Source organism: Ursus arctos, unplaced genomic scaffold (assembly GCF_023065955.2).
Source record: "Ursus arctos isolate Adak ecotype North America unplaced genomic scaffold, UrsArc2.0 scaffold_14, whole genome shotgun sequence".
NCBI classification, from domain to species: Eukaryota; Metazoa; Chordata; class Mammalia; order Carnivora; family Ursidae; genus Ursus; species Ursus arctos.
This window is the reverse complement of record NW_026622808.1, coordinates 37920746-37946792: the sequence shown is the minus strand read 5'-3', so window position 1 is coordinate 37946792 and position 26047 is coordinate 37920746. Positions and strand designations below refer to the sequence as shown.

General features: G+C 43.7%; 1 protein-coding gene across 1 annotated transcript in view; it reads left to right on the top strand.

Annotated features, from left to right (window-relative positions):
• ERC2 (ELKS/RAB6-interacting/CAST family member 2) overlaps window positions 1-26047 on the top strand; it is a 791328-nt gene that overhangs the window by 721145 nt on the left and 44136 nt on the right. Inside the window, exon 16 of the mRNA XM_044384924.2 lies at window positions 369-434. Coding sequence (XP_044240859.1) covers window positions 369-395 — 27 coding nt within the window. The 3' untranslated portion in view covers window positions 396-434. The remainder of the gene's footprint in view (window positions 1-368; window positions 435-26047) is intronic.

Here is a 26047-nt window from a genome sequence, read left to right as displayed (position 1 = left end):
AAAAGGTTTAATCTACTCCTTAGGCATATGCAATTCAGATTGCATGCTTTCCAAAAATATAATCATCTGCTAATGTAGACTAATTTTAATCTTCTAATCCAATCTTGACACAGAGTCAGAGCCGGGTGGGTGGAATGTTTTTGTGTGGGGGTTGCCATAGATACAAAACTCAGTTATGTATTTGACAAGTCAGTGATGTGGAACTTAAGTTACTATAGATTTTTTTCCCTCGCTCTTTAAGATTAAAAAACAAAGTGAAGATCAGTGTGCCTTTCCAGTGCATCACGGTGTAACTAACCTTCTCTTCTTTCATTCTGGTGCTCCCCTCCTCTCCTCTCCGTGCACCTCCCTACCCGGGCCGGCCACAGGATGACGAGGAGGGCATATGGGCATAGCCGGGCCTGTAAACCAAAGTTCCAGTTTTGTTTTGAGGGGTGAGAAACCATCTTTTATATCATTTTTCTTTTAAAAATTGCATTCTGGTGTTGTATTGTATGTGTGCTCAATTGTGTTCGCTGATGTTTAGTGACTGTGCCCCGTGTCTGCTTCTGTGTTCTGTGACCATCCCCCAAGAGCCCCCTCCTTCCTACTACCCCTCCCCGCAACCACATTATTGCTCTGCCGTGTTGGGGCTGGGTTGAGCACGATTCAAATGTTTCTGTGTTATTTAAGATGTAAACTGTGCCCTTGCTAGGATTTATACACACTTTTTAAAGGCATGATTGTGGACTCAGAAATTGTCGCTATTCTCCAGTAGTGGCTTTCAGCCAACTGCTTGCTTTTACCAGATATGCCAGTGTGGTGTGACTCTCATGTCCTTCTGGTGTGTCAAATGTTTGGCAAGGCATAAGGAAAGTAAAACTGTGTTTCTTCGTGGAGCTGAAACTATCCTCTCTAAGAAGCCCATTTAATGGATTGTACTATCTCTTCTATGGCAGTTTTGAAGAAAGCACAAGGATCGAGGCATAGTAATGGTGAATGGATAACTGTATCTCTTTAAATGAATTAGAATAGAAATATCAGTACTGGCAGGTTAGTGGCCTTCTATCTGCTGGTTTCTTTTTCTTTCTTTCTTTTTTTTTTTTTACAATTGTGCTTCTACGGAGCTTTGCTTTTATAAATTTCATGCATTGCATTTTTTTCTCAGGGGTTTTGCTCTTTTGAAGGCTGATTTTTACCCATTGAGAACCCACCCTTTATTTTTGTGTTATCTGCATTATAATTGAATAGTGGCATATGTAATTACCACAAGGTTATAAATGGAACGTTGAACTCTAGGGACTTGCTGCTGCAAATCGCACCTCTCCAGGATACTGCAGGTTGTTTAACAAGTCATAAACTCCCCGGAGTTGAATATACCTATGGTTCCATAGAATATGCTGTTGAACGGATGACACTGTATATGCCATTTTGTTCAGAACAAGGAATGTGGTCAATTGTGCGCCATGGTGATTTTTTGTGGTTAAAAAGTACTCAATGTGCGGTTCTTTTTCTAGGACAATATGGAATGTCACAAGAGGCAATTTTTTGGGATAACTTAGCAGGTGTGCCCTTCTCCAAGTCTTGCCTTCATATTGCATGATAGTGGTGCTTCAGTCGAATTTTAAAACGATAACTGGTGTGTTTTGCCCGCAGGTGACAATTTCATTGGTGCATTTCACTGCTTAGTTAAACCTGTTGCAGGTCCCACCAATAACTCAGATGGCTTTCTATGGTCCTGTAGAGAATACACAGGGGTTGATTTTCAGATACAACATCCTTCTGCATAGTAAAGTTGTAACACCTCCTGAATCCATTTTCTGCGAGTATAACCTGTTCCCCAGTTACATCAGACCCTCTATCTCCTCTCTTTTCCCTTTCCTGGGTAAAGGGGAGAACGACACTGGAACCAACTCTCCCAAATGTAGAGTGGTTCCAGAGGGAAGCTTGCCAGTGTGAAGAGGTGGGGAAACCAGAAGAATCCCTAAGGTCCAATCTGAAAGACTCTCTCCCTATCTAGAAAAAGCCTTAAAGGGAAACATCATATTTATTCATGCAGAAAAGCTAATACACATGTCACTTGACCTACAACAGCATTAAATACGAAATAAAGGTTTTATAATGTTAAAAAGTAAGTATGTGAAACATGCCCACAGCATGCAGAGACGGGTAGGCAAAGGAAGGCTCTAAGAATCTGGGGGTGGCCTTGAGAAGAGCCGGTCCTACTTGGGGCTCCTCCATGAAGCTCTCTCTTCTGCCATTGTAAGTGTTAGGATGCTGGGCTATATTCATGTCTCCCCCTGAATGATAAAGGTTTTTATTGCTCTTTCACAAGATTCATGATATCCACCCTTCTGTCCCCTAAGATAGGACCTGTGTTGTCATCCTCAGGGTAGAACTGGTGCAAAGTCTCCCAGAGAAACTTGCTTTGCTCAAGGCAAATGGAGACAACAGTGTTAAGCCCCTACCCCCTTTATTCTTTCGTGAATTTCCCAAGCACCATGTACCCCAGAAAACAAATGTCTTCTGAAAATTATTCAATATATAATCCTACTTTAATATGTTATAATAAATTTTATAGACTTCTGAGGAAAACTACCTATCTTCCTTTATGACTCCTTTAAACAAGTTTGCTCAGATATCCTCAGGCTTTTAAAACCATATCTGAAGGATTTAAATAATGAGATACTGGGGACCTTCCACTTTTGAACAGCCGTTGCGTGTTTTGAGTCATATTACAATCTGTGGGGCCTAAGGAGACATTAAATTTATAACTAAAGATGGATAATAGTGGCACATTAAAAATTAACTGTTTTGAATATTTTGATTTATGGCCCTTATAAAAGAAACATCACAAGAAGTTATTTTACTAGCCATCAGTAATATGCTCATAATAGCATCAGAAGTCTGTGACTTGAATCTGGTGTTTTGGTGCTGAAATGAATCACAGTTTAGGAAAAGTCGCTCCAAAAATTACAACAAATTGGAATTAACATAACAGCCCTGACAACTCCTCCTTCTTTTGCCACTTCCAAGCACTAGCCCAGGCATGATTTATTTGTCTCACTGTGATCATTCAAGGGTGGTGTTTTCTGAGAGCAAAATGAACTGGGGAAAGTTTCTTTTCTAAAGAGTTTTGACAGCCCCTAGAGCTAGGCTTTCTCCCCATAAACCTCACACCCCAGCCCAACCTTATTAGCGTGTGACCTATATAGTCCACAGAACCCCAGCCTTAGAAGGGCTCTACTCTTAGTCTAATGCTCTGCTTGTCACTGTCTTCAAGTTCTTAATGATTTTTGAACATGGGGCCCCACAATTTTATTTTGCACTGGGTCGCACAAATTACATAGTTGGTGCTGCTTGAATTCAATGTATATTCCTATGTTCTGCTTCCACCTTCTCTCTACTCTCCCTCCCTGCTGGCTCATCCCCACTCCTACTTTCTTATGCCTAGAATTTACCTTTGGCTTGCCTTATTTTTCTGGTTTTCTTGCAGAGATTCTGTCGGGTCACATTCTCCAGCAAGTTGTTGCCCTCATGGGTATCCCTGCAATGTGTGTTCAATCATTGTCCTCTCACCCCCTATTTTTGATTGCAAAAATGTGCTCTTAGAGCCCTTACTGCATTTTCTCTCTTGCTTTGCAAAACAGAAAAAAGCAGCAGCTTACGTCTTCATTATTTTCCTTCAGGAAAATCCACCTGATGTGGCAATCATTTATGTCAGCAAATAACTCTTCATTCCCACTGAATGGAAGTGTTTTCCTTGGGCTCCCAAGAGGTGCTTTGTTCCGTGAACATTCAATGAGGTGGAGCAATGAGGGACCAAATCTAGGCACCTTGGGACATCCAGGGCCGCACCTGCCATGACATTTGAATGTTTGAGCTTTTACTGTGAACTCTTATAATGGAGCAGACATCGAACACAAGATCATGTTTATTTCTTAAACCACTAGAAAGGAAGAAGTCTTTTTAGATTGAAAACATATGCAAATTTTTAGGACCTGTTCATAAAAATACAGATGTGGGCATTAACGAGTTTGGCAAGGGGCCACGATGCTGGTAGGTGCATCCTGTTCAAAATGAAGAATTGTAGTTCTGTGCCACCAGCACGTGGACACTGTTACAGGAGTGCAAGTGTGAATCACAGAGCACTTAGACACGAGGAAGGGTTTTTTTACACGTAGAAGCAGTGCTCAGAGGCTGGTAGAACTCCCTGTCTTGCTTCTGGTCAGGAGAATGAGGAAGGAGATATTTTATTGTGGCTGGAAGGTTTATATCTTCCTTGCTTTCTCTCAGTAGGAAAGGTCTAAACGCTAGGCTTTGTACCTGTACTGGGACAAAAGAAACCTAGTGGCTGGGACAGAAGTCATGGAAAGAGCCTTGGACTTTCAGTCTCTTTAACTGAAGTCCCATTTTCTCTGTAAAGTGCAGGTTTTCTTATACCTCCTGTGCAGGGACACCGCCCTCTGTCTCCTACGGCTGAGGATCAGGTACATCTCGTCCTTTTGCCATTTCCTTTCACTCATTTATTCATCCATTTGTTTTCCACTTATTCATGCATTCTTTCTTCAAATGGTTAAATTCTTGGTTACATGCTAAGAAAACAATGAGTAACATAGACGAGGTTGCTATGCTGTGGATCTTTCAATATAGTTGAGGGAAATAGACCATAAAGAATTACCTGTGAGTGGAAACCTTATACATTTTGATTGTTGCTTTGATGGAAACCAGGAAGATATCAAGATTAACAAGAGGAACCTACTTGGTTAATCTACTTCAGAAGGGATTTCAGTAAGCATCTCTCCAAGGAAGTGAGTTTTATGCAAAGCTTTGAAAGCAGGAAAGTCCATGTCAGGATGTGTGTTTAGGAGGCGGCCCCAGGCAGGCGTGCAAATGGCAGAGGGTGAGAAAGGGCTTTCTGGGATGACAGAGCACTCAGACCATAACCTGGGGTAGAAAATTCAGACAATGAGATGAAGATGAAGAAGTGGGAAAGGGCCAGATCATGTAAAGCCTTTTTAGGCCAAGGTAGAGAGTTTGGGTTTTATCCTAAGAAAATTAAAACATGAAAAGAAAATTGGAGGATTTTAAGCAGGAACATCATGATTCAATTTAGTTACAGAACAAGCCTGGCTGTGGTGTAGAGGATGAACTGTCATAGGCAGGAAGAACAGAAGTAGGGGTTCTTCCATCATTTGTGAGATAATTGATGGTGCTGACCCAGGGGAGCAATGGGAGAGGTGATATTCAGCGGGGGACAAGTGGATAAGTTGGAGATGAGACTAGGAAGTGAAGCCAGCAGGACTTTGACAGACAGGTAAGAGAAAGTACTAAATGGGACTGCCTCCAAACTTCTACCTTGGGTGCCAAAGCTGGGACAGGCCATTGTTGGAGGCAGAGGGCTGAGTAGGAGTCCTGTTCTCTTCTGTTTTCCCCAGGTGTCCTGTCAGGCTGGCCAAAGGAAAAGCAGACTTTTGATCTCCTTCTTTTCCATTTGCCTGCATATCAGCATGGGAATCTTTGGCCTCTCGTTGCAGTGACATGCAGACTGCCAAGCTTAAAGCATAGCTGAAGTCCAGCTTCCAGAACGTGTAGCCCCTGACTCTCAAAGAAAAGGAGACAATTGTATGTCAAAGGTCGCAAAGGAAAAGCAGCAGTCTTATACTAGGGAGACATGAAGCATAGCGGTCTACAGAAAACAAAGCTCCTGACGTTGTAGAAGGGTGAAAAGGACCTACACGTAGGGGGAAGATGCCATTGGCTCTCACAGTTCCCCCTGAGATCCTCAGGTACCAAAAATTCGGTCACCTGAGGCACATTTCATGAGATTTTTCCTGCTCATAAGGATTGGATTCCCATCTTAAAATTCTGAGTGTATTATTTCTGGCAGAAGAAACTTTCAATAACCTGTTTTCAGGAGTTCAGAGGAGAAGTAACCAGAAGTAGTTATGAAGTGTTTCAGAACAACCATGACAAAGACTCTCCTTATTTCTAATGCAGAATTCATTCCTGGGCAAAGTGAAATGTTTTCGCTTTATCTCTTCCCTCACTTTCTTTTTCTTCTTTCCTCCTCCTCATTCCCCTTCTCCTCTCCCTCCTACTTCTCCCCCTCCCCCTCCCTCTCCTCCTCCTCTTTCTCTCCCTCCTCTGCTACTCTAGAAAGTATCTTATAAAGCTGTTGTTCGGAGCTACAGCTTGAATGTTTTGTCCAAAGTCCTTGCAATCAATAACACATTCAAAAAAAATATTTCTTCATCTCAGTCCTGTTGTTGAGGTAGTGAACAAAGTATAATTCCTACCTTGGAAGAATTTAGAGTAGTATACAGATTCTCAAGCTGGTGTCCATGAACCCCTAAGGGTCTGTAAATCCTTTAACATGGCTAACAGTCTTCATTGTGGGTATGTACACATGTTCCAAGGAGAGCATCTGTGGTCCTCCACAGATGCTCATGGGGCCAGTAACTCAGGAAAGGAGAACACTCATCCATGAGTGACTGGGTGTCAGTGTGGTAGGGTGGCTCATAATGTGGTCTCTGCATTTAGATGGTACTGGGTTTGGATCCTGACTCACCACTATTTGGCTGGGTGGTCTTGGGTAAGTGTCCTTCCCTCTGTCCCTCCATTACCTCATTTGGGGAATATTGTGCACACCTCACAGGGCTGTGTTTAGAATTAGATGACATGAGGTGAGTAAGACACTAGCCATGTCTGGTGCATGGCCAGAGCCCAGTTCTCATCAGAATATCACTGTTATTGTTACTACCAGGCTTGGAAGAGCAGACTCTATAAGCCAACTGAAGAAAGTAGTTGATAATGTGAGATGGGTGGATTGGAGGATAAGAAAAAAGACAGAAGAAAGGAAAGCCAAAAGAGGAAATCTATTCCCATGATCATAGCTATACAAGTCAGCTACACATTTTCTAGCAGGTCTTAAAGCATGTTTACCCTAAAAAATCCTCTTCAGTTACCTTTGATTTTAATGACACTTTGGTATAGCAAAGGATGTTTTGATTGTTGGAGACTATAGATTAGCCCATGTTACTAGAGGAAGGTTTCTTTCAGCTCAAAGAAAAATTGAGTGTATAAACATGAAAAGTCAACAAATATTTGACAAACAACTATGGGCTGATGACTTGGAAGAGAAAGAAGGGTAATAATGTCTCAGTCCTCCTCTTTCTGTTCTCAAGTATGATGGACTTAGGGGCTGGAGTAGAAGCTTTTAAGCAAAATCAAGTGCAGTAAATAAGTTCTTGTGGGTTTTTCTGGAGCTTGTGAGAGTTACCTGGCAAAGCAGTACATGTTGGCTTGGATATGACCACACTCTCAGGACCTGAAGTCTGGCTGAGAAATCATAAACAAACAGTGGTGATAAATGACTGTGGGCCAGAGGCGGGAGGTGTCTATTGGAGTGTTGTTGCATTACATTACATCCTTCCTGTGCCAGGGCTGGCGCACAGGGAGCACTCTAGCCTCTCCCACCCCTTTGTCATTTGCTCTAGAGTACGGTGCTGGTCTGGTCTTGTTTAACCTCCTTATTAATGATCTGTAAAGGGGAGAAAAGAGCATGTGAAGGAAAGTTGCAGATGATACTACTTTGGGAGGTGTTGGGAATACTAGCAAGGTCAGAGAAATCACACTAATGGCCCAAAGAAGGTTAGGAACATGGAAGGAGAGTAACAAATCTTGGAGAGGTCCAGACACTCACATCTGGTGAAAATTAATCTGAAACACAGATATCAATGGGTGGGAGGACTATGGAAAACTGAAGGCTAAAAGAAAAACAATAAACTGAGTGGACATCAGGAAATCCAGCCATGGGTGAGAGCAGGGAGAGAGGTGCCAACGGCAGTTAACAAGGTCCAGATACTAGAAAGTGCCAACGAGACATACCTCACCATTTGTGACAATCCTGCCCATAAACTGTGTCTTACATTTGGGACATAATAATGTTGTGCACAGTCTTTTCCAGAGGCTCACCCTTGTTACCAGAAAGATGGAAAGGGTTTTTAAAGAGTGCAGCCACTAAATGAGGTCAAGGCACCATTTAATGTTGGATGTGGATCCAGAACTCCCAACAAGAGTCAGCATTCACACACATGGCCAGAGTGGCATTTTCAGGGAAAGCACAAGGGATTTCTCTTGGAATATTAAATGTGGACTTGAGAAGACTCATAGGCCTCATCCCAAACTTGGACAACCAGGGTAGACACTTCTCAGAGGCCTACTTTGGGGAGCCATCCAGTTGGTAGACAGTGTTTAAAAGCTAGGTCAGAATTGTCTTGGTAGTTCAGGGAGAGGGACACAAGCCCCATTTCTTTTCAACCATCTCTACAGCCCCAACAAAATGGAAAAATGACACGATAACATCCAAAACAAGAATGCATATTTATGCCACCATTGGGTGTATTAACCAGAATATCTGTTTTCTTTTCTGCCATTGAGGCATCAATTGGCTGGAGGCTATTGGCCACGTCCAGGTGGGTCTAAACTCAATCCTCAGGCCTCTTGCCTTATGCCTTCCCTAGAGTAACATGATCCCTGCTGGAGAAGTGTTGGCCCACTTGGCTACCAGATGAGCTCATGAAACCCATTTTGCCTGGAGGGCCACAAGGCATCTTCCTCATGAATGTGTCCATCGGTGACTTTGTGTTGGGAATGTCCATTCCCTCTGGCCTTATTTTCCAGGAAATGTAATGCAAATGCTAAGAGTCATAGCATACAACCACCGAGAACTTCCATCCTGCCACACCCTGGTCTAAGCTGCCCCCATCTGTCCCATGCAGATCTGATACTCTCAAACGCCAGGCCACGCTTGCCAGCCAGCTCACAGGGCTGTTCCATGGTGACAAAATTCCTGAGATGCTGAATCTGCATAAGGAGGAGTCCTGCCATTTCTTTCAGCCTTCCTGAGCTTCCCACAGCCTGAGGGTCAGCCTGGCCACTGTGTGCCCAAACAGGTCGGGCCCCTTCTGTGTTGTCTGAGTTGGTAGTCAGGATTCTGCCTGTCCGCAAGCATTTCCTTAGTGCCTCAGTCACTGTGTATACACAGAGTGGGGCAAACAGAGCTCCCAGAAGGATGTAAAAGAGAGGTTGTTACAATCAATTTGAGGCAAAATCATTTCTCGGAGAAACCTGTTAGACCCAGAATAAAAAGGAAATGCCCAAATGGCTAAAGACATTGTACCTTCATCCTTCAGAGAGAAACATAGAATGAGACTCTGAAATAAAAATCATGAAGATCACTTTCACTGGAAAAATCTGAGCTTCTTAAAGCCATGGCTTTATTTTCCTCATTTTAGTTTTTATGTTTTTAGTAGAAAACTGAGAAAGTTTAATGAAGAATCAGGAAAAAAGAAGTTCTTAAAGTCCTCATTCAGAGAAAGTAGCATTTTTAGTTACCTTTTCATATACAGATATGATCATGTTAAAGTATACTTGGTGGGGTAACTCCAACTTCACATAGCCTTTGGTCCTAAGTGGTTGGTAAGCACCTCGCACTAGAGTGGACATCAGAAACACAGACCAGTTCAAGTACTGGTTCCATCACTTTAAGCTGCTGCCTTGGGCCAACTCTTGTTATTTACTCACAGTCACGTGACTGTATGACTGTCTTTCCATATGGACAAATTGACATCTGTCTGTAAGTTTGATGTCTGCCCTGCACCAGGCAGTTGGGAGAACCTCTGCAGGGAGGGGTAGGCACATTGCAGCTGGGGGGAGGGCGTGAGAGTCATGAACACTGCCCAGCGCGTTTGTCTTTGGCAGCATATGAGGCTTCATTGTTCCACACTCAGGTGTCAGCCCAGGAGCCCGGATGCCTGTGGCTGCCCTGAGTCAGCATGTGGCCCAATTATCAGCCCTGCTGATCCCTCAACATCCATTCTTCTTTCAACGCACCTTGATCTCTGATGTAACTGCATTATTTGAGAGGAGTTTCTGTACAAATCCCTCAACAACAAAGAAAACTGAAACCCCTCCATGATGAAAAAGGGACTCTCCCCACTGCCTCATGGCACTGGATTGTGACCAGGCTCTGCATGTTGGCCTTTTTGCTGCTCTTGTTGGTCACTTTATGCTTTTATTAACTTTTTGGAGTTGTATCTGCTGGTGCCAGGGCACTAGCTTGGGAGCATGATGAAGTCACGTTAGAGGAAATCCTTTGCATTCCTCTATGCCCAAAGGCAAAGACACGCTAGGAAATGGAAGCATGCCTGTTTTCTTCTGTGAGGGGCACAGCTTGCCCGGGGTAACCGCACCTCCACCAGCTGATCTGAAGTGCAGTTCAGTCTCATAGGTCATTCACTACAATTGGCCACAGAAAAGAATTGTCCTTCCCTCTCATGGAATGTGGAAAGGAGAGAGGGAGAATGAGGAAGTGTTCCAGAGCCAAAGAGCAATCTTTGTCCCTCCTTACACAACAGGCTTGGGACTCTGCGAAATCCAATATGTCAGAGAAGGCAGTTGACCGTGTGCGGGGGTACAGGGCTGAGATGTGCCAAGTGAATTTTCTCCATGTTATTATTTTTAAAAATTATGAATGCTCTAACATGTTTGCAGAGGCCAGACTGTTTAGTAAGCCATTTCTATGCTTTGTGGGGGAGTGTGAACATCTGGTCTGAGGCTTGGGACTCCCACCCATGGAGGTTTCCTGGGAACTTTGTGTAACCAGGAGGCTGTCACCATGGGCAGGGCCAGGGACAGAGAAAGATGGCCTCTCTCCATCTCCCCCCTGGGTCAGTCACTGCTGTCCCAGCAAAGACCGAGGGTAGGGGCAGCTGAGGGGAGGCCTTCAGCCAGGCAGCTTTGTGCCTGGTCCACTCATCACTGGAAACGTTTTCCAAGTGCTTTTCCCACCTCTCTCTCACTCACCTCTCTCTCACTCACACAGCTCCCTTCCTAGTTTAGAGGAAATCCCCCATATCTGTCCTGATTTTCATCTGATCCCTCATCAGCTCTATGCGGGTGGCAGGCAGGTAGCACTGTACCTGTTTTACCAAGTAAGAATGTTGGCTCTTGGTCACCCGCTTCTTCCCCTGTTAGTAATTCCCTAAGTATATTCCTTAGAGCATTGATGGTATTGGATATTAAGAGACATTATTTTTAAAAATTATAATAAAAACATTTTATGTTCAAGTAAGTTTGAACAAAACTAGACTAAACAGAATTAAATAGGTTTCTTCATTTCCGGTCTTCCCAGACCCTTTCAGATCTCCACTCCAGTCTTCAGGCTTTCCACCCAGCCCCTCTCATGGGAAAGGGAAGGTGGGCCTGCTTTTCTGAGAATCATGATATAGCCAGCAAGGGCTCTGCCATTTCCTCCTCTTCACCTGAGGAGTTTCTTCATTGACCACTTCCTCCCTTCCTTCTGCTCATACCGTCTATCACCTAATCTTCCTTCTCTTTTTCCTCCCCTTCTCATGAGTTAAGTATCCATCCAGCACACATAGGAGTTCATGGAACAGAGGTAGAGCTCTGTGTCCCAGATCCACCCCGAAACAGCCATATGGCCCGGGGCACATTATTTAATCTCACTGAGCCTCAGTGTCCTCATCTGGAAAATGGGGAAAATACAGTTTTATTTTCTTCCCTTGTGCAGTTCTCATGAAGATCAAATGAGACAATAATATAAAACGCTAGCTAGCCCAGTGCTGGTACATACTAAGGATTCAGTGAATACTAGCCGTCATTTTGTTTTTGTTTTTTTTAAAAAAATTTCCCCACCACCCCCTCCTCTGATATCTTCCTTACTGATCACCCCTTACAGTGTGGCAGCCTCAGTATTTCTGTAATTATGTATCAAGTATCTGCTATGTGTTGTAAAGACTTAAAGGTTTACTCAGTGGATGCATCCTGAATCAACTTGGGTGCCGAGCTCCAGTCTGACCACTGTGATCACTCTGCCTGAGCACACAATACCAAAGGAGTGGATGGAACCGGCCTCCCCGGGATCTTCATGTTTTGGACCAAAAGCCCCTGGCCTGGAACGGCTGGACATAACTTTCCTAGGGCCAAGCTGATGGCCTCAGCAGCAACAACAAAAATATGGGCCTGCAAATTCAAAAGCCCTCAATACACAGTCCCAAAAATCTAGCAGAGTGAGTAGCCAATTGGAATCAGATTCATGAAGAAGCTTAAAACTTTTCAGTCATTAAAAGAAATATCACCACAATGTGAAGTCAGGAGACATTCCGACAGAGGCCATAAAGCAAAGAAATTACAAAGAAAATGCTAGAACTGCCTTTTTTCCTAGATGTTTGCACTCTCTTATCTTGGCTGATCCGGAATAGATAAAGGAAATATTGGAAGCAGCTTGTTGAGAAAGGCCATGTTGCATCTTTTTTGCCTGCGGGAAAGCAAGTACATGCTTGCAGGCTGTGGTGTGTTCTTCGAGAGGCTTGCAAGGAATTGTGCAAGCAGGGTATGTTCCAGGAGATTACGGGTCCTTTGTGTTTCATGTTTCATGGTTGCCAGCAGCTGGCATCTTTCAGAAATCCCATGAAAAGTGGGCAGAACTCCTTGTGCAAACTTCTGAGCAGAGGGTTAAGAAGACTTTGTGTGTGACTCTTAATCTTGTTGGGAAATTTTAGGGTGAAAAATGTAATTACATCTGAAATGCCAACAACCAAGGCCAAAGGCATGTCTCCTCTGTAGATGGTTCTTTGTTGATGAGATTAGCAACTAAGCTCTCGTGCTCCTGCCTACAAATTATTCAGATTATTTGAAAAGGAATGAAACAAGATACTGGGAGGAAAAATGCCACATACCACATTATGTAGCACTTAACCAATGCTCACCTGTTTAGCAATGAGTTCAACATATATTTATTAAATACCTACTGATATAACAGAAACTATACAAATAAGGCTCCTGATCTCCTTGAGTGACTTTTACCCAAGTAAGCCATATTCTTAATTCTCTGTCAATGGCAGGTTATAAGAGGAATTCAAGGACTCTGTAGTTTAGCACAGGGCGGGTTCACATTGCGTGGTCTGCATTGCCATCAATTCCGTGTAGAAATACATTAGCACGGACAATTCAGTTGGTGTGTGATGTGGCCTGGACACCAGGGCTGGTGGCAGAGAGGGGTAACACATGAAGGAACTAAAGGAGATAGGACAGTGACACAACAGCATTGAAATGTGAGGTCGTCATCAGTTAACTAGTCCCATAGAATAGGGGCTAAGTAAGCCATGAAATCCAAGTCATGACAATGACAGAATTTGTTCAGAGGTGGAGAGCAGCCATTACCAAATGTCTCCTTTGTCCACATGCAATTCCACTTGGTCTTCTACCACAACATGTAGGTCTCAGGTTGTCCCGTTTTCCAGAGACCTCTGAGGTCACACATCTGGGGTGAGGAGCCCAGGCTAGAACCCCATTATTCTGTCATTCACCACCACACCAGCCACCATATAGCATGGGGCTGTTCAGACCCAGCTCTTTAAACCACATACCGAAATCTCTCCCCTGGTGGGTAAAGTTCCAAAAGTTTCTAAGTCATCTGACTCATGGTTGGGAAATCAAATCATGATTATATAAAATATGTACAGGTATCCCCCACATTTCAAAAGTTTACGTTTTACCACTTTGCTTTTGCAAAAGACTTACATTAGTACCTGTTTTCACAAACCAAAAGAAATCCAAAAAGTATTTTCACTTTTACAGAAAAATTAAGAATAGCTTTTAGCATTTGTTTTGGAGTAAGCCCTTATAGAGGCAACCATACTCAGCCTCCCACCATCAGGCCCCCATAGTTTTGACCTGGGTCTGTGAGCATCTGTGCTTTGTCTGGATTTATTTTGTGCATCCGGTAGCAAGATGTGTCCTAAGGTATCAGAAAAACCTAGAGAGGTTATTTTTTGGGTGTGGGAATGCTTAAAAATGTTCTGCATAAATTAAGGGTAGTTGCTTCTTCACTTTACACCATTTTGGCTTAGGAAAGATTTCATAAGAAACTTTCAGATAGCAGGTAAAACCTGTATTGTATGATAAATAGTGTGCTGGGTGCCCAAGCTAACCCACAAAAGCCTATGTCATGCTGCTTAAATTCCTATGCTTGTGGCGAGGACTGGGGAGCCTACCAGGAGACAATAGCCATAATGTAGTAGGACGAACAATAATATTGAATGAAAACTTAATAAAGCAGTGATTGATCTTGGGTCCTGATACTTCAGAAGTGGTTTTGTTTAAAAAGAACGAGGGATGGCAGTGCCCACTCATGGGGTTGTTTTGAGGATTAAATCCTTTAAACCATGTAGTGTCTGACATGTTGTCAAAGTGATGTAAATGCTTCTTACATAGATAAATGGAGACCTTTGAGAAGATTCCAAAGGGAATTTCTGAATGCTTTTAAAGGTTTTAGAGGGGGATGGCCTAAATCATCTATTGTGCCTGATTTTGCTTTTGAAACGAAGAAACTTCCTTTTATATCGCACCTTGCTGCTTGTGCATATGGTAAGTGCCTGAGTCAGTCATTCGTAAGTCCGAGACTGCTCATCTCAGCTAAAATTGCAGAATAGTACGTTTGAGCAGCAGCTTCGGAAACCCCACGGTCAGACACCTAAATTCCAGCTTTGGAAATAATCAGGATGACTCTCCTGAGCACTTACACTGTGCCGGGCACTTGTCTGAGTGCATCATCATGGACTAACACGTGCACCCTCCCCCTCCCCAAACAAGCCCATAATGTGGGTACCGTTCTTTGTCTCATTTTGAAGGTAAGAACACAGGACCCTAGAAAGTTAAGAAAATTGCGTCAGGTTGCAGAGCGAGGAAGCAGTGGAGCTGGAGTTTATACATGGGCAGTTTGCCTCTGGAGGGCACACGCTATGTCAGGATTTCTCCAGCCCAACGTCTTGACATTTGGTGCTGGACACTTCTCTGTTGTGCAGCTGTGCAATGGAGGATGTTTAGCAGCATTCCTGGTATCTACTTGCTAGATGCCAGTAGCATCCCTGCACCCCAGCTGCGACAACCAAAAAGGACTCCAGAGATTGCAGATGTTCCCACGCGGGGGCAAGATTGCCTTTGGCCGAGAACCACTGCTCTCCATCCAGATGCGCTCTACATGTGTGGCCCAGGAGAATTCCTGGAATTGACTTAGAACATTATCAGAGTTTCACCCATAGACTGAAGCAATTTCATAGACTTTGTAGCCATGAAGCCATCTTCTGGACTTCTTGGAAGAAGCAGAGCTTTCTTGTAGAGGGAGGGAAGAGAAAAGAACTCTCTGAAAATGTCCGTGTGTGTGCATTAAGATGTAGAAAAAGGGAATGACAGGGTCTGCATGGTGGGTAGAAAGAGAGAAGGGTGGTGCCTGCATCGAGACATGGGAGGGAGGAGATGGTAGTTTGGAAAGGGACACACACTCCCATTGAGACCCAGCAAATCTGAGCTCTCTAGGCTCCTGCTAAGTTCACAGACCTGGTTCAAACCTCAGCTCCACTACCAATGAGCTATGTGACCTTGGGCCAGTCATTTAACGTCATTGTCTCTGCTTCCTCATCTGTGAAACATAGACAATGTTCATTTCTACCTTGTGGTGGTGTTATAAGTTCCTGAAAGTGCCTGTCATGCTTTCTGAAAGGGCTTATTAGATGTGAGTCAGTTGTCCTGGCCACTCCACTTGAGGTTGTGATGTTTAGCGGTTAAGAGAAGAGGGTCTGGACTCAGACTGCCCAAGTGTTGATCTGGATGGCCATGTGCTAGCTGTGTCATCTCAATTGAGTAGCTCAGCGTCTGTGAGCCTTAGCTTACTCATCTCTAGTCCCTATCTCCCAGGTTTGATGTGGCAGTGCACGTGAAGCCCTCTACCCCATGACTGGCATCAGCATTAGTGCCAAGATGGCACTTTCCACCTTTGGATTTGTATTAGTCTGCTAGGGCTGCTGTAGCCACGACCTCAAACTGGGTGGCTTAAACAACAGAAATTGATTGTTCCACACTTCTGGAAGCTAGAAGTCAGGGCATCAGCAGGGGTGGTCCCTTCTGAGGGCTGTGACACAGAATCTGTTCCATGGCTCTTCTTCAGCTTCTGTTGGTTTGTTGGACATCTGTGGGATTCCTTGGGTTGGGGATGCATCACCAGACCTCCCCCTTCATCTTCACATGGCTATCTCCCTGAGTGGGTATGTCTGTGTCCAGTATTCTCCTTTTATAAGGATGGCAGTCATGTTGGATTTGGGTTCCAGTATGTCCTCACCTTAACTAATTATTATCTGCAATGACCCTATTTTCAAATACAGCCACATTCTGAGTTACTGGGGGTTAGGACTTAAACATATGAATTTTGAAGGCATGAGATTCAACCCATAACAGGATTCTATGGATCTTTTTAAGGTTACTTCCAGCTCTGAAATCCCATGAGGGATTATTGAAGTCCAAGTAGTTTGGGATGACCAAATAAATGAACGGGGGAAAGAACTATTTCAGGAGTCAGGAAATGTGCCACTTAAAGGAAGTGTCTTGGTTTTTTTGACTTCTAAAATTTGTTTATTTGGCTGTACCTTCTCTGTCCTATGGGGCTAATGGTGACTACCTTCTATACCTTGACCCCTTCCCTAAAAAAAATTATTCTACAGGCTGAAGATGAGAGTGGCTATAAAGACACCTTGAAACTCTGGAGGTTCTGCCTAGGTGCATTATTATTATCCTCATTACTTATCAGGAATAAAGGGAAATGTTGATTCTCGTGCATATTCATTGTCTGTTAACAGGGCCTTACTTCTCCATCCCTGCTCGCCTTTCCCCATCAAACACAGACCTGCTGCTGAAGTTTTCAAAAGCTCCCTGTGTTGCAGATTTGAGCAAACTTGATCTTCCAGGTTTAACTTAAATATTGTTTCCATTTTGAAGCCTGTCATGTGGGTGTACCACAAAGAGCATTTGGTTTTTCCCCCTGAAGCCCTGGGCCACGGTATGTAGGCAGTAACAGAATACGAGGAAGAAAGAGAGAGCCTGAAATGGATCCTCAGGCTCTCAGCCTGTGCAGAGGCAAAGCAGGATGTAAGTAAAACCATTACTTCTCCCTCCTGATCAAAGGCGAGATGGTAACCCCGCCCGTCTTCCCCACCACCCAGCAAGCAATTAACACAGCCTGGCGTCCCCTCTGGAGTGATGGGATTCAGCCTGCAGGACCAGCTCTGGCTGATCAGTGGTTGAAAGTGGGTGCCCTGCATGCACAGGTTGAAAAATGCACACGTTTGCAAATAAAATCCATTCCAAACCTGTCCAATGAGGGAGACACACAAACCAACCTTGTTGACGGATTATTCTTTTCATCTGCATTTGATGAGATCAGAATTTGCCAGCAGGACCTAAAAGTAAAAGGTTAAAATTGCAGGAGCCAAGTAGACTAGTGCCTCTTGCATTTTACAACCACCCAGAATCTTAGTAAATGCAGATTCCGATTCCCCAATTCTGGGGAGAACCTGAGATTCTGCATTTCCAACCGGCTCTCAGGTAGGGTTGCCAGATTTAGAGAGGGGAAAAAAAAAAGCTGGATACCCAGTTAAATTTGAATTTCGTGTATTTTATCTGGCAACCTTACTGCCAGGCAATGTTAATGCTGCTGGTGTGTGGACCACACTTTGAGCGGCAAGGGTGTACATCATCACAACATAAAAATGTGATGGAAACATGAGACTGAGTTAGTGCAGGAGCATCTGCTACAATTTAGAAACAAGTTGATGGCTCGCAGGATAGTCACATTACAAAGTGTTGTTCAGTGGTTGGCAGAAACAAGCCAACAGCAGCGAAGAGTATGCATACATCTCTAGAAATAGGGTTCCCTGAATTCCCCGGCTTAGAGTCCAAGAGCCAATATGTTACTCATGTTCGCTTTATGTATTTATTTACTTAGTCACTTATTTAATGACGGTAAAGTCAAAGTGAAGTTATGGCCATAACAGAATAAAAAGACTCAGAGTTAAAAAAAAAAAAACGCATTTTAAGAGCTAAAAATAATATAGTTTTATGCTTGAGGGTATTTGGGGTAACATTTTGCCACATTCTGCCTCCCTTCCCAACTGGCCCTTCACAACGAAGGGGCCACATTGACTCCTGCAGCTTAGCCCCCGACAGGTGATCTGTGGAGAAGGTGGGGGCTAGGCTTAGGTTTACTCTGCATTTGACATGCAAACTCAAGGCTCTGTTCCTTTGAAGCTAAAGGAACTGATTCCAACTCCTTTGAGGCTCCTTGGCCACCAGAGCAGCCATTTACAGATTGCAGGAAGGTTGGTGCTGGAAGGGAGGTTAGCAATCATTTATTCCTGCCCCTAAATTCCACAGATGAAGGGGTAGGAACTGTGGAGAACTTCCTCCTCCTCTGAGTCCCTTTCTTCTTCTTTGGCTACTCTGGCGAGTGCCCTGTAAAAGCTTTATCCTAGGGGGCTGCATAGGGTTAGAATCTGGTTTTTCAGGGGGTTCTTTGTTTGTCCTGTTCTATTTTAAAATACATCAGGATTGCCTATAGTCCAAATCTTCCAAATCCAAATCTTCCTTGCCTGTATTCCATAATGGAAGCATTTGCCTTCTGTCCATCCATTCTTGAGATTGGGTTGAATATTATGTATGTGTGTGTATATATATATATATATACACACACATACATATACACACACATATATATACATATATATACACACATATATACATATATATACACACATATATATACACACATATATATACACATATATACACACATATATACATATATACACACATATATATACATATATATACATATATATACACATATATACATGTACATATACATATATATATATATGTCTACTACAATTTTAGTATGCTTGACTTAATCAAAGGCAGGTACCAGGTACCATACTTCCCCAAATTGAATAGTGCCATTTGTTGTATACTTCCAGCAGTTATTGAGCACCTAATATGTGCCAGGTCTGTGGAAGGCCACGTTATCTAGAAACTGTCTTCTCTTGTCCAGCCTGTTTTAGGCTTGGCTCTACTGCAGCAATTAATAAGCATGGAATTTTCAGCTGAAATGCTCAGAAATGATTCGTTTTAGCACTTTGGCCGGCTTTGATTTCTGAAACACTTTCAAATAAGATCATGTCTCAAGTCTCATTTGTAGAAGTCCTACATGCCCCTACTTCTCTGTGGTATGTCCAGCCTGGTCTATTTCACCCAATGTTCTTGGTCTACAATTAATTCATGATTCAATTCTCATTGTAAAAGATTTAAGCTATACTGAAATATGGGGCGCCTGGGTGGCGCAGTCGTTAAGTGTCTGCCTTCGGCTCAGGGCGTGATCCCGGCGTTCTGGGATCGAGCCCCACATCAAGCTCCTCCGCTAGGAGACTGCTTCTTCCTCTCCCACTCCCTCTGCCTGTGTTCCCTCTCTTGCTGGCTGTCTCTCTCTGTCAAATAAATAAGTAAAATCTTTAAAAAAAAAAAAAGATATACTGAAATAAACAGCTTAAAACCTCAATACCCCTTTCCCTCTATCCCCCAACTCCACACTTGTCCCCAGAAGCAGCATACACCAATTAATTGGTAGATATGTCCTTCATATTCAGTTGCAAAATATATGTACATTTACAAAGTTCACTTCTTTTTTTTTTTTAAGATTTTATTTATTTATTTGACAGAGAGTGAGACAGCCAACAAGAGAGGGAACACAAGCAGGGGAGTGGGAGAGGAAGAAGCAGGCTCCCAGCGGAGCAGGGAGCCTGACGCGGGGCTCGATCCCAGGACCCCAGGATCACGCCCTGGGCCGAAGGCAGATGCTTAACGACTGAGCCACCCAGACGCCCCTAAAGTTCATTTCTAACACAAATTGGATCATATTACACAGATTCTTCTGTGATTTGCAGTTTTCACATAAGGGTATGTCTTGCTAAGCCTTCCATTTAGGTACATATGAATCTACCTCATTCTTTTCTAATAGCTATAGGAATATTCCATGGAATTCTCCTGCCAATGATTATTTAACCAGTCACATTTGGTGGGTATTTAGATTGTTTGCCATTTTTGTTATGACAAACAAGACTGCGGTAAGTGATTTTGTGTCTATGTCTTTGGACATATTTGTAAGTATTTCTGAGACCCAGAATTTTAATTTTCTACATCAAATGGGTCTGGTAAGCTGATGAGAATGGAATCAGTTGCCAATTGGCAAATACATTCCAACCTGAATCTCTAGTTTCTCAAGACAGCCCATGCTGCCTTGTTTGAATTAATTCAGAATTACCCAAGAGTCTTCTATGTTTGGACACTGCTGGCTGACATTTGAAAGCCGGAGTTGGGCCTCCTAGATTAAAAACCTTAGAGCTACAATATTTAAATACCTTAAAATAGTATGGATTTTATTAGGCAGAAAGTGGAAACGAGAAGAATGAAGGGAGTTTCCTTGATAAATGGATTAAAAACTCCATATTGAACAGAGCAGTTAGTCTCTCGGGAAAGAAAGGTGGGCTATTCTTTTTGAAAAGAACTTTTTCATGTTTTTGTTCCTAGCTAAGCCAACTTCACAAAACAGCCAAAACTTAACACCCTAGTGAGTGTGCTATGTTGATAGATTTTATAGCAGATTTTAAAGTAAAACTAACAGGGTGTGGTAAGCAGAATCCAAAGACATCTCCCCAAGACTCCCATCCCTCGTTATTCAGTCAAACACTAATCCAGACACTGGATGAAGGGACTTTTCAGATGGAAGTAAGGTTACTTATCAGCTAATCTTGAAACAGGCAACTTATCCTGGGTTATCCAGATGGACTCAAAACAATGACATGTGCCCTTAAAAGTAAGTAGTAGAGGAAAATAAAAGAGTTGGAGAGATACAGAGAAAGAGGGAAGAGGAAGGAGAGATGGGGCAGAAGGAGAGGTCAGAGTGATTCTAAGTGTGAGGAGAGGTTTTGAAGATAGAGGAAACGGGCCACAAGCCATAGAATGCAGGAGGCTTCTAGAAGCTAAGAATGACTCCTAGCCGACAGTCACCAAGGAAAGTCCCACAACATTGAACTGAATGCTGCCAATGACTTGAATGAGCTTGAAAGTAGGTTAATGCCAGATCTCCAGAGAAGACAACAGTTGTACTAACACCTTGGTCTTGGGAGACCCACAGCAGACAGGTAAATAAGTAGATTTTTTTAATCTGCTAAATATCGTAATTAGTCATAGACAGCAATAGAGAATGAATACAGGGGTTGAACCAATGTCAATGTATTGGCCGTAGCAGAAATACACCCATAGGTCAGGCTGGTGTTTCTTACTTGCTAGCACCTGAAGGAGGGTTGGGTCCACTGTTATAATATGAAGATTAGCGCACATTTTCTAAATGTTTATATAAGATGGGTGCTGTGCTAGGTGTTTTATGCACATTCCCTACTATGTTCTTTGCAAATAGCCCTGCAAGGATTGGTGTTTTATTATTATCTCTGTTTTATAGATGAACTCACTGGGCCTCTGAGAGGTTAGGTACCTGGGCAGGAATCACACTGCTTATAAATGGCAGGGCTGGGACTCAAACCCATATCTACAGGACATCACACCCAAGCGTGTGCATTTGAGCCTTGTATTCCACAGCATACCACCACCACCCCCGATATTAATATGCTTCCTTAGGCAAAATCACTAATATTTAAACTCTCGCCAAACATTCACATCCTAGAATACCTTCCTGACCTTGTTTTAATGCCCTCAGAATACTACACCATCCGATGCTGAGCAAGGAAGAAAAAAAATCAAAGTTGGATAATCAAGGAAACAGAAACTCCTGCCCATCCCCCACGCCCAGGCTCTTCAAGCCAAAGCACAGTGCACACTCTTGTATTTCTCTTCAAACCCTTGGAGGTCCACTTGCTCTAGATTGTGTCAAAGATTGTGCTCTCTTCCCCACACCAGGCACTCAATTCTAGAGGTGAAAGTTATGATGGAGACATTTTTATACCTTGAACATAAACATCAGGAGCTAAAAGGAGTATCAAGTGAAACAAATGTGGGGCATAACTTATATTTTATCTGAGGGTGGGGGGCAGTATGCTGACTTGATCTCAGTTGTCTGTACCAAAAGTGTGACCTCAAATTCAACCAGTGGAAGGTCTGAGCATGCAAGTCTCCTCGCATTTATTCAGTCACGTGTTCCAACACTTAACGAATATGAACTGCGCTTCTATTGTGTGCTGGTTTGCATTGGAAGCTGAGGGTACAGTGATGAATAAGACAAACTCTACGTTCATTAAGTCGTCCAGGCTAGAGAAAGGAGATGGATAAGCAAGCAATTGCAGACTGGTAAAAGAATTGCTGAGATGGAGAAGGTACCGGATGCCTTCAGAAGCCAGAAATGGTGGCCCCTAAACTGGGGCCTAAAGGAAAAGTAGGAGTTAGCCAAGAAAATATGGGATAGAGGAGAACGTTCCAGATAAGAGGAATATCATAATGTAGATCTAATCTAGAAATATACATATACGTTCATAAATATATCTGGAGTAGAGAAGGCAAAGAGGCAGAATCGCAAAGGTTGAGGCTGAAGACATCAGTAAGGACTGAGGTCAGAAAGACTTTCTACTATTTAAGGAGTTTGAAATTTATTATAAGGGAACTTGGAAACCATTGAAAGAAAAAGCTGAGCAGGGACATGATCAGATGTGGATGCTTTAGAAGGATCCCTCTGGTGGCATTGCCAAGAAGGGATGGAGGAGAGAGAGTGAATACAGGGATACTGTTGGGAGGCTAGGGGTAATGTATAAAAGAAGGGTGAGATTAGGGATGGAGAGAGGCAGCTGGATTCCAGAGATATCAGGGAGGGAGAGTCAACTGTATTTGGTTGTGGAGTGGAGGGAGTCTAGGATGACAGCCAGGCCTGACTTGGCTAAATCATCATCCAAATATCATTCTGTCCTGACACACCAGAGCTGTGGTCTGCAGAGGTGAGATGGGGTTATGATTTGTAATTTGTGGAAGGCCTGGAGAGTAGGGGGATCAGCAGGAAGCACATCTTTCTGCTGCACGGGGCAGCCAAGAGCACCCCTGTGGATGGGCATCTTGGGTCTTTCAGAGCAGGTGACTCCTGTTGGTTGTTTTGAATATGCTGACAGAACAAGTGTTTAAGAAAACAAAGTCTCAACCCTAATAAACAGGAAATGATACACAGTTTCAAATGTTCACATTCTTTCCTTTGTCCTTATTTCTGCAGGGAACAATGGCTTTTCTGATGAAGGTGGTAGGTGCAGGTTGCTCTGTGGGTTGGAGAAGGGTCAGTGCAGCTATGATCCGCCCATCCCACATGCCCTGAGGTGCTGTGATATCTTGACAGGTGTCCTGACACTTGAGTTTGACTTGTCATGTCAGGGCTGCCAGTCAGCTGGGACTGGGCCCTGGGAAAAGCCTGTGGGTTTGGGGCTTAGCAGCACTGGCTTGGTTAAACACCTGTGGCTGCTATGACCCCATGGCTAAGCCTTGTCATAAGCTGACAGGTCACGGTTACTCAGATCCCCTTGCATGGTGATGGTCTTTCAGTCCTCTTCTTATTCCTGTAACTATATCAGGGGTGAGCGATTTTTCATGAGCAAGTGTGTGAAATGCATTCAGTGCCTGGTAGTGGTGTATGGCTACTATCTACTGCTGTCCTCTGCCCATAATCTGTCTCCCTCTCTCCTGCTACCAGCAGCCCACACTGTGTCAGATATGGGCATGTGACTCATGTCAGCCAATCAGAATCCTCTGCCCCAGATTTGATCACTCAGAGAGGAACTATCCCTTGGATTGCAGTGATTGGTTCAGTGATGAACACATGACCCAGGTAGACCAATGAGTCTCGGTTCTGGAAAAAGAAGTGCTAAGCTGGTATGATGATGTTTGGGGTGCTGGGAAGGCAGAGTAAGTTGGGGAGAGAGAGAGGAAGAGACAGATCTCTGGGAAACATTAGTAGGGCTGTGGGGCAGTGGAACAGGGATGGGAAGGCAGCCAATAAAAGGGGTCACCACTATGGGTAACTGGTAACTGGAGCTTAATCCTGCAGGGGACCTCTGGGAGCCAGTGTAGGACACAGGCCTTAGAGTCACCTGCCTAGAAGGGAGGAGGAGGGAGCTGGGATATGTATACACTGCCTCCCATTAGTCATTGACTGAGGGCTGCTCCCCCAGGGGATCAAAACCTTCATACCCCTCCCCTGCCACAAGCCTGTCTAGGATGGACCCTGGGGGCTCAGGCAAAGGCAGGTGAGGGTCAGCAGTTGGGCACAGTGTCAGCAGAGGAAGGGCAGAAGCAAGCAGTCAGCATTAGCTACTGCATTAGCAAGTGTTCAAAAGACACTTCAAAACATTCCGTCTACCCCAGTGATGAGGGGCGGATGGCAAAAGCCCTCACACTGCCTTCATTTGTCCTGTCAGATGAAGCTTCCAACACACGCCTCTGGTCTCCTGCTTGTGCCAAAGCAGGAGTTGAGCCTGGAAAGAGATAGAGATGTAAGTGGGCTCCTAACAGGAGTGCCCGCTGGCCGCGCTTGCCTCTCGGGGCTCTGCCTGTCAATTAGAGAAAGATCTGCAAGATTCCATTCTCCTGCATTATCTTCCACTGGGGTCTCCAGTGGCAACTCTGCAACCGTTTTCTGCAGAATGGTTCAAATTGTTTTATATCTCCTTAGCTGCCAAGTACAATGTCATAAGCAATAAATAAATAAATTGGCCTACATGGAAAGCATATTTTGTCCAGATGCGTCCTTGAAACTTCAGCCCTGAAACATGAAAGTCAGATTGGAAACTGCGTTCTCAAAGCTCAGGGTAAGTAGGCTCATGAGGCAAAGCCATCTGATTGGCAGGTGCTGCCACCCAGCACCCAAAGTGTGTCCTGCAAATAGGCTGGGCAAGCGCACCTTCTGAAAAACCAAACATGCGAGTTTTTCACACCAGTTTGAGAGCTTAGCATAGGTGGGCCTGCTGGGCAGGCCAGGGGCAAAGGGGTACTCAAGCTTGGGGGCTTGTTTGGCTGGAGGGACTGAAACCTGTGCGTTTCTTTTGATCTCCTCTTGACTACCTGGCTTGGAGTAAGCCTTACGTATCAAGAGGACTAAGTTCAGCACTCTTGTCTGGGGTGCTAACAGTTCCTGGTTACATTGTCCTTGCTGCATGCAGAGGGTGAGGCCATGGGAATATGTAGCCAGGAAGAGGAGGAAAAGGAGGAAGACCTAAATAGCTGAAAACCACACAGAAAGATGCTCGGTGTGTTTTAGATGGGTTAGCCAACCCTAGTACCCTGTGATGAGGTGGGCTTTCCAAGACTGAGAGAGGCTTGTGGGTAGATGACCCAGGAGGGCAGATATGGCCGCAATGGCAGGAATCTCAGTGTAGAGCACATCAGTGGTGAGCTGGGCTGCCTGTGTCAGCTGGCTGGGAGTGCTTTTAAATGTCAGCTCGATTTCTATTTAAATTAAAAATACATGCACATGAAAAGTTAGACAGACTAGAGATGCTTGAAGTGAAAAGTGGAAGTTCCCTCTTCAATATCCCCAAATCCACCCCTTCTGTGTATTACCAGAGATTCTTCTAGACTTATGGACACACGTGCATTTTCATAAGAAACGAGCTTGTATTATATAAATTATTGTGTAACTCCCTGTTCTGCACTTCATGTACTCTGGACACCTTTCCACATCAGTGTGATCTTTGTCATTGCTTCGTAGTGCTCTTTTGACAGATTACAATAATTTGTTACAATTTTAGAGATGACGTCTCAGATTTCTTCCTAAATTTTCAGACTCTGGTAAATAACCAAAAATGTTACTTGCTACTCTATTATCATTCTTACCAGTAAGCGTAATCTTTTATTATCTTACCTGTTGAATTCAATAGAATTAAAGTGGACAATAGAGGAATTCATGAAAAAAATAACTATAGAAATAGCAGTTTTGGACGTGTACATATACATGTGATGTGTGTGTAAAGCATAATCAATTTCAAGAGAGATCATTGACTGTCTGAGTAAAACTAAAGATGTCCTTCTAAACTAAAACTAAAGAAGTCTTTTTCAAACCTGAGTTTAAAGGTACCTTTTTTGAAGGAACTCCTTTACCCACATGCCCAGATTTAACTTAAGA